This window comes from Leishmania major, chromosome 35, assembly GCF_000002725.2.
Source record: "Leishmania major strain Friedlin complete genome, chromosome 35".
Taxonomy (NCBI): Eukaryota; Euglenozoa; class Kinetoplastea; order Trypanosomatida; family Trypanosomatidae; genus Leishmania; species Leishmania major.
In genome coordinates, this window is record NC_007284.2 from 147,100 (window position 1) to 156,462 (window position 9,363).

Consider the following 9,363-nt stretch of genomic DNA (forward strand, 5'->3'; position numbering starts at 1 on the left):
GCGTACGCACCAAAATTTGTTTCGTTGCTGTGGATTTTGTTAATCAGCCGTCGTCCCCCCGCCCCTCCCCATTTTCCGTTTCAGGTATCTTCCCTCCCTCCCTCCCTCCCCTACAAGACGAAAAAAGTCGCTAATTCCATCAACCCTCATCACCTACACACCACCACTCTGCGTGCTTGCTGGTGGAAGCTGCGAGAAAGAGCCGTCTGTGTCTCCCATTGCGACCGCAACAGCAGCAGTGTAAAGGCTTCATGCAGCTGGTGACCGAGCGATGAGCTGGAATGCAACCTCTTTTTTCACCGGGTCCTTAGACCTGGAAGACGAGGTGAAGGTGTTGGGCGACTACGTCGTGGGCCATCGCCTCGGCGAGGGCGCGTACGGCTCCGTCTATGTCGTCAAGTACCTTCCATCGGGGGACCGCTTCGCGTTGAAGATTTTGCAGAAGCAGGATCTCTTCACAAGCTCTGGCATCTACCCCGTCGCCTACTACGACGCAGACGGCGGCGCGGCGCCGTGGGAGGCCGAGGGCGCGGAGTCGCACCCGTTGGGTGGGGCTCCTGTCCCCACGGTGGCTGCTCTGGCCAAGACTTTTGAGCAGCAGATAATCTCCGAGGCGATGGTGATGCAGGCCCTCGAACACCCTCACGTAGTGAAGTTCTACAAGTTCTTGAATTCCACGACGGCCTTCTACTTTGTGATGGAGCTGGCGGAGGGCGGGAAGCTGTTAGACTTGATTCTCTCCAAGAGCTATTTTGCCGAGGACGAGGCGCGCATGTACTTCCAGCAGCTCATTTCTGCCATCGACTACTGCCACCGCAACGGGGTCGCGCACAAGGACTTGAAGGCAGAGAACTTGCTGCTGAGCGACGACGGCCGCCTCTTGGTGTGCGACTTCGGCTTCTCCTCAAAAATTGCCAAGGAGAACATCGACGACCCGGAGCAGACAATCGGCACGGGCGGCAACGCTGCTCTCCTCGACACCATAAACAATGGAGGCATGTTTGGGACGCTGCACTACACCAGCCCGGAGGCGGTGATGGCGTCCTCACAGCAGTGGAAGCTCGCCTTTGTGGGAAACATGGCGGTGCCGGCAGAGACTTTGGGAATCCCGGAGGACCAACAACAGGGCGGTCCCGCTCGCTACTCCCCTTCTTCTACCGCGACACCCTGGTCCAGCTTCAGCACCTCGTCGTCCTCGGCGTCGCACACATCGTCGTGCAGCGGCTCGTTGGCGCGAGGGTGGCGACGGAAGGCAGCGGAGGTGGTTAGCTCGAAGCACTGGAAGGCGCGTGGCAAAATCAGCGGCAAAGGTAGCGGCGCCTCTCTGCGCACGTCAAACAGCACCAGTCTGATCGACGAGGCGGGAACGGCGCACAAGCTGTCGGCGGACAAGCGACGGGTGCGGCCCGATTCTTTGACCCCACTGCCGTCCGCCACCGAGGCCGCCGCCCCTGGATCTTCTCTGCACCGCGCTGGTAGCACCCACAGCCTCGCCAGCGCCACCAACAGCCACAAACACAAATGGGTGTCGCCGACCAGTGGGCTTAATAAGGTTGGGGAGGGGCTTAGCATCCTCGTAAAATCCCTCATGGGCAGCAACGGCAGCAGCAGTGGCGGTCACCACCATCACCATCATAGCCATGACTCGCATGCGCGCAGCAGCCACGCTAAGCCACCGCAAGAGAAGCAGACAGCGATAGTTGTGCGATCGAGCGCGGATGCGAAGGCCAAACTGAAGCGCACGAGCAGCACTGCCGCTTTCTCCGTCGGCGGAGAAGCGGAAGAGGGCCCCTCTGCGGCGCATCAGCCGTTGCGGCATCTGCGCACCAACGCTCCTTCACAGGCGCGTGTGCCGTCGCCATCCTCCGGTATGTCGCCGGCCGTGTCCCCCAACACCTCGTCCTTTGCGAGCCCGCGATTCCACGAGTCGGTGGCCGCCGCAGCAGCGTGTATCGCCGATTCCCCGACTGCTGCCGGGGCCGCAAAGCTCAGCACGCACTCTTCACCCGCCGGCAGCCCAACTGACTCGAAGTCTGTCATCACGTCACCAGCACGCCACCGCCCAGGCACGAAGGACGGTGGTGCCGTTTCCGACGCCGACGTGGGTGAGTTCGGCCCTCCCGTCACGGCATTCGACAGGGATGCAGTTGGTGCGCCGCCGCTGCCTCTGCCGGTGCCACCGACGACCGCCTCGACGCTAAAGGCGCCGAACTCGAGCAGCGCGCCACCGCGGACCTTGCATCACTGTCACCAGGCTCATGAGCACAAGCATCACCATCACCGCCATCGGCAGCCACGGTCCAACAGCAGTAGCCAGATTTTGGGCACTTCGACGCCATGCAAGTCGCAGCTCATCATTGTGGACCCTTTTCAGCAAGACTTGTGGAGCGCCGGCGTCATTCTCTTCTTCATGCTGACCGGCCGGTTGCCCTTCGAAGGCCGAGACGAAGAGGAAACGTTGCACTTGATTCAGGTGAACGAGTTCGCCTTCGCCGACGAGGAGGCCCAGCGCATCTCACCGGCCGCGCGGAGGTTGGTGGCACAGATGTTGGCCCCAGAGCCAACGGACCGACCTACCATCGAGCAGATCATCGCAAACCCATGGTTTAGGCGGGACTTGCAGCTCGAGAAGGACTTCCCACACCGCAAGGACCTGATGGAGGCGTTGGGCAGCGCGAGGCCGGCCTCGGCACTCCGGCACCCTCTCCCTCCAAAGTCTGCCAAAGGAGCGAGGCTCACGGCCGACGCGAGCGCGGGGCCCAGTGGCGCCGGCCGCGGCAGCGACACAAGTGCCTGGATGAGCACCAGCCATGGCGTGTCGAGCTCATGTGGCAGCAGCGTGACCAACGCTGCTGCAGTGTCGCCTCACTTCCACTCCTTCGCCCCTGACGCGCGCGCGCCTGTGCCGCTGGTGCCGTCGCGCGACACCTCGCTCAACACGGGATCGTCTGCACATCCAGGCGGCGCGCCCGGCAGCAGCCCCGGCTCCGACCAGCACCGCGACGCTTCCGCGCCCACTACCTGCAACTTCTTGGACTTCTCTACGCACCACTCCGTCACCCCAGAGGAGGAGTGGGTGCTCGAGACAGCGTTTCGAAAGGTGGACTCGGACGGCTACGGCTGCATCACGCGGGACCAGGTGCGCGACATGCTCACGACCCTCCACGGTGACGTTGTCCCAACCGAGGACGTCGACGAGCTTGTGCGTCTCTTCACCGGCGATGCGAGTGCCGCCAGCATCACGTTCCAGCAGTTTCGCGATGCGTGGGTGAGCAAAGACCTGGCCCACACACCCTTCAGTCACAACAGCGAGTTTCAGCTGGTCAACATCATTGGGACGGAGATGGACGCGATTGAGCGGGGGGTGGTGCGGCAGCTAAGGACGGCGTTCAACAGCCTCGACGAAAGCCACCGCGGCGTCATTCAGCTCCATCAGGTGCAGCGCGTCTTTGAAAGGTGTCACATAGCTGTGCACAAGGAGGATTGTCTCTCCTTTATCAAGTACTTCCACGAGACAGAGCTGGCTTGCTGCACCGACTGGGCTCCCCTCCATTCGCAGCGGCGGGGGCCGGCGCCGAACACGATGAGCCTCTTGCATGCCTCCGGGACCGCATCGCCTCGGGGACTTGCAAAAGTTCATTCGCTGCCCCCCGCGACAGGCTCTACGCACTGCAGCAGTCCCGCGACGACGCACTACGGCGCCACCACACCCAAACTGCCGTCCGAAACGGGCGATGCTGACACCGCCGCCACCACCACCACCACCGCTGGTGGCACAACCTACACCGGCTCGCAGGGCACATCGCGGGGGGCGCCGAAACCCCCCCTGTCGCCGTCTTCCATCACTGTCTCCTTCAACTCTTTCGTGCACGGCATCGTGAAGAGCGACATTCTGCTGAAGCACCCCCTTGGCCGCAAGCTGGCTGCCGCCACAAACCTCGCCGCGCTGTTTCAGTCCCGCAACGTGACGGAGTGCGTGCGGCACGGCTTTCTTGTCACTGGCCTGCAGAACGTCATATTGGCGAAGCTGACAAGCATGCCGGAGCAACTGCAGCTGTTGCACTCAGACGAGGTGGTCTCCAACGCTGAGAACGTCTACTCGTTTCGCTACCTCGGCTCCTCGGCGCTGATGACGATTCCCACGACGAGCACAGCAACACCGCCGATGTCTTCGCCGCTGGTAGCCATGACGGCGAGCACAGGCCCGGCAACGACTAGCTCCCCTCTGGAATTGCAAGGCAGGTTTTCGGCTCAGCACCGCGACCACGCCACTCCGGCGGTGTCTTCACTGCAACGACGCACTGTCAGCTCAGATGCTGGCAATGGCCCAACAGGCAGCGTGGCGGCGACGAGCAACGCTGGCACCCACCTCCACAACCCCAGTCCTTGCTTGTCTGACCAGAGCACTGTGCGCTCGCGCGCTACGTGCACGAAGCCGCCGTCTGCCAGCCACCACACGCTCGCGCGAGCAGACTCACCCGGCTCTGTCATGCACTCCCCCAGCCCAGAGAAGGTCAGCGGCAGCACGCTCACAAGCTGCAGCACCTTAGCCTCGCAGTCGCAACGAAGCCCCACTGTGTCGATGCATTGTTCGTCAAGCGGCCCCCGAGCGACGGGCGGTACCACCGCGCACCGGATAGCATCGCGGAGCTCTAGCGCCAGGGGGACGACTCCAAGTCACGCCGTTGGCCTTTCCTGCCCCTCGAACTCGCTGCAGCACTCCCCGACGTCGCGCTGCGCTCGCATCCGGCACCTTTGCGGGCAGGACGCGCGCACAGACCCTCACCACGACACAGGTCACAACGATGACGGCGTTCGTGACGACACACACGACTTCTCTTCCTGTCCACACAACAGCTCCTCCGCTGTGAACACCGCCATCGACGACAGCCATAGTAAGCGCAGCCGGGCTGCCCTCTCCTCCAGCGTGGGGGAGGAGCTCAAGGACACGAACACCACGCCAGTAGCTGGTGGGCGGCGGAGGGTCAAGGAGAACGTCACACAGTTTCCCTTCCCCTCCATCTCGAGCGCGGTCGCCATCCTGCCGACGACGCCAGCGGCTTTGGCGCATCGAGAAATGGCCTACAGCAGCAGTGACCCGGTGACGCTAGTGAATGGGGTGTGCGACATAGACGTTATTCTGTCGCCTGCCAGCCTGGGCTACACGATGATGCAGTTCCGCTGCATGCATGGCGACACAAGCGACTTTCACGAAGCCGTGGCATTTATTTCGAATGCCCTCGAGCTGGAACGGGAGCAGGCGATGCAAGATACTATGACGCGCGGAGAGAGTGAGCTCATGTGAAGCGAATTGGAGGCCCGTAAACGACATGGTGCATGTGTGTGTGCGCGCCTACATGTATAAGTATTATGTGTACTTGTGTATAAGTGTGCATGTGTGTTGGTGTAAGAAGACGGAGTATGGCAGGCGCAACGAGCGTCTCTTCTCCCTCTCTCTCATCTTTCGCTGTGACTCTACTCCCTTAGGCCAAAACATACACACACACACACAGACACACACACACATACCCACACAAGCGAGCACGGAAAAAAAGAAAACTGGAAAGCTCGCAGCAACGGTGCCGATGGCCACCGTTTGAGACCCGCTGCCGGTGCGGCGCACCTGCCGCCTTGCCGCCTCCCCTCCTCCTCGGGAACGGCTCTCCCGGATAGTCGATGGCGCACACACCCGCGTGTGACTTCCTCCACGCCTGTTCTTTGTGAGAAAGGGTGCTGCCGGTGTACGCCACATGGATGACGTGTCCTCTACTCGCTGTCTTCTCCCTCTCCACCGCTCTCCTTCTCCGTGTCTCCTCCCTCTCTCGACGCATGCACGCGCGCGCGTTGCGACACATATATGTGCATACCACCCACCATAAACGGCGATCGCCTCTTATTCCCTCTCTTGTCGTGTTGCTTCGCCGAAGTAACGACACATATCGGAGAGCATGGGCAGAAGCGAAGGAAGCGGATCGCGCCAGTAACACAGGCATTTATACTGTACAGTCGAAGGAAAAAGTGCATTGGCAAGGCAGCCTGCATATAAAGTTTCGTTGCTTCTCCCTGAAGCACTCGCGAGCGGCATCCCACTGTCCTCTACTGTGCCCTTGAGAGTTAGAGAGAGAGCAAGGCAGACCGCTGCTGAGGGCTGTGTCCATACATCCGTACACCGACACTCACTCACGTCCTTCCTCTTTCTTTCCTTTGTGGCGCGCTCATTGACTTGGTACGCGTCTGTGCCTGCTTGATCGACCAACACGCATACACACACACACACTCGCTCGTGCGTCGGCATCCATACGGAGAACACAGCTCTTCAACGCTCCTGCATCGCAGTACGTCTTGCCTGTGCGTGTGTGTGCGTCAGTCCTGCATCGGCCCAACCGCCACGGCACGCTCTCCCGTGCCCGTCTATCTTTTTTTATCCTTTTCGTGACTTCTCCCATTTCGCTGATTGTTTCACCAGTTCTCCCTCCTCCCTCCCTCCCTCCCTCCCCAAACAGTTTCAGTGTACTTTCTTCTTCTGTCTGTGCGTGTGTGTGTTTTGCTGTAAATCTTTATTTGTACCTTGTCTGGTGTGGTTGTATTGCCGCTTGCTTCGCTCCCATACCTTACAATCCATTTATTTTAGGGATTTTTTTTCCGTGTGTGCGCGTGCGTGCATCACTGCTTCCCCGTTTCTCTCTGTCTTCCTCTGTCTCTCTCTCTCTCTCTCTCTGCCGGTGTTCTCGTTGACCACTGCACATATCTGCTCGTTTTCTGCGCAAGACAACCCCCTCTCCTCCCCAAGACAACGAAAAACAAAGAAAAAAAAGCGGGGGAAAATAAGTTCGGCACAACTCAAAACGGTGCACGTAAAAGAGGCAACGAGAGAGAAAAAAAAAGAAACAAGAAGACATCCGTGCGCGAAGAATAAAGGTACCCATTCTTTTTCCCTTTTCTTTTTTTTTTACGTTTGCAGGGTTTTTCCTCTGTTTCTTTTGGTGGTGGCGTGGCCCAGTGCCTCTTTCTCTCCGGAGCGTTCGTGTGCGTGGACTGCCATACGTTCTGTGCCTGCGCCCCCCCCCCTGACTTCCCCCGTCCCCGTCAAAGGCGACTCCTCACTTCTTTCTTCTTCTTCAGCTCCTCTCTGCTCATTGCAGATCTCTAGACACCGTCCAGTACCCCCACCATAACCCCCGCGCTACGTGTGTGTGTGTGTGCCCGCCCCTGCTAGGCGAGAGAGTTATCATTCTTGACACATACACGACAACACCCTCCCCTACGACCCCTCCCTCCCTTTACAAAAAGCGAGAAAAAAAAGAAGAACGCAAGAAGAACGACAACAAAGTGCGAGGGGTATCAGGTCAACAGCCAAGCAAACCACGCAGGCATTCGCGAAGGGTAACAACTAAACGCGAAGAAAAGTCCTCTACGGTACACCCTTGTGTGCAGGCCTCCTGCGGTTGTTTACCTGCTTTTTTTGTCCCTTGCTGACGTCTGCTCGTTTCTCTTCGCTGCCAGCGACCGTCGTTTTTTTTTTGTGTTGTTGTTCTTCCTCTGTTGTAAACCTTTTTTCCGTTTCTCATTCTTCGAAGCATTGCGCTTACTCATCCCCATTCCCCCCCCCACTCGGTACCTGCCTGCCTGCCTCTGGGCGTTTAGGTGCGCGCGCCCCTTTTTCTTTTCCTCGATCGCTGTGTGCGTGAGCGTCCGCGTGCGTACTTCGAAAACAAGCAGATCTTCCTATCTGTGGTTTAACTCACTCTCTGTCTGTGTCTGTGTGTGTGTGTTGTGTCTGCTCGATTTGTATCGTCACGTACTGTTCTCCGACGTGGCGTTCTCGGCAACGGAGCGCACATAACCGTCGACGCGTAGACATCCTTTTTTTTGTCATTTCCGTGGTTCTAGTATTTTTTTGTGCATGCGAAATAATCCATCTGTTTCCCTTTGCGTTCTCAGTTTTCCACCCTCTGTTCTACCATCATCGACTGACCTCAGCAGCGGCCACCGCTCTTTTCGTTTGCCTTCTTGCCCTTTCGGTGTGCACCATCAGTCATCATTTCTCGATACCGCTTGTGTGCGTGCGCTGGATACGCTTCTCTCTGCGCTGTAACACCGTATTCATTGACTGACACCATTTACTTCTTCGTCCTTCAATACACCCAACGCCGTGCGCGCTTGTGCGGCCAGGCAAAAATAAGTGACGAATAAGGCCACGGAGAGCAAAAAAAAGAGACAACCCCTCCCCCCTCCCCGGCAAAACCAAAAAAAAAACAAGGAACGATCAGAGCACCGTCTTTTCTTTTTTTTTTTTGCTGATCGCCGCGTATTTGCTCTTGCGCTGTTGATTTTTCTCTCTTCGCTCCGCCCCCGCCTCTTCCCACCCATCCACCCATCCTCCCACCCACCCCCCACAGTGTCTCCCTCGGCGTCTGCGACAGTGTCTCGTGTGCGTGTCTCTGCCATCCTCTTCGTCTCCTTTCTTCTCTCTCCCTCCTCCTCCGACGCCTCTCCCTTGTTGTTTTCCGACTCGTTTTTCTTTATAGTTTTTGTGCGTTTACCGACGTTCTGCCCTCACCTCCGTTGAGCATCAACAAAGGCGAAGGACGTTACGGCGCGGTTGCGGACAACGTTGCGTTCATCGAAGGGCAGCGGCAACTGCCCGCCCACAGGCGACGAACGGGAAGGCAACACCGTTGGACAAGAAAGGAAGACCATTGTTGAAGGAGGAAAAGACGCATAAGGAAGCCACACGTTCGAACGAGGAAGAGTCGTTACCACAAGAACGTATTTTTCTTCTTGTGGGCGTGTCTTCTTTAGGTGTTGTTGCTGCCGTTGGCCTGCGCACGCTCTCTCCACAATACTACGTCTACCACCGCCATCATCGTCAGGGGCCTCTCTCTCTTCCTCTCTCCCCCCGGCTTCGCCTCGACATCAGCGTTTGGCTGCATTTTTTAATTGTCTTTCTTTCCTGCACGGTAACCTTCATTCCTTCTCTGTCTGTGCACTGTTTTCAAGCACGTATAAATATACCCTATTGCTCCGATTCTTTTGTTTGAGAAGACGACTTGAACAAGGAAAGATAGACGAAAAAAAAAGCAACGAGCGTCAGCCGTCGAGAAGAAGAGGGTGTTCTGTCTGTGCCTCCGTTTTAGGTGGCTTGCCTTCTTATTTGTTGTTGTTTGAATTGCATTCGCCTGCTTTCCCTTTGCATACTGTTCCAGCACCCCCGAAGCAAAGTCCAGTTGAAGTGCACGAGCCACCACTCGTATCCCTACACGCGATTTCCCGTCTTCCCCTCCTCACATTGGCGGTCCATCTGCTTTTATTTGTTTGTGAGATCCGTTTTTTTTTTTTGCGGTTCTTTGTACCTCCTCTTGC

General features: G+C 58.0%; 1 protein-coding gene across 1 annotated transcript; it reads left to right on the forward strand.

Annotated features, from left to right (window-relative positions):
- Positions 1-271: 271 nt before the first annotated feature.
- Positions 272-5,305, forward strand: LMJF_35_0490 (conserved hypothetical protein; the record flags this gene model as incomplete). Its single annotated transcript, XM_003722398.1, has 1 exon — positions 272-5,305. One exon carries the CDS (start codon positions 272-274, stop codon positions 5,303-5,305), a length of 5,034 nt encoding a protein of 1,677 aa, XP_003722446.1.
- Between the last annotated feature and the right edge of the window lie 4,058 nt (positions 5,306-9,363).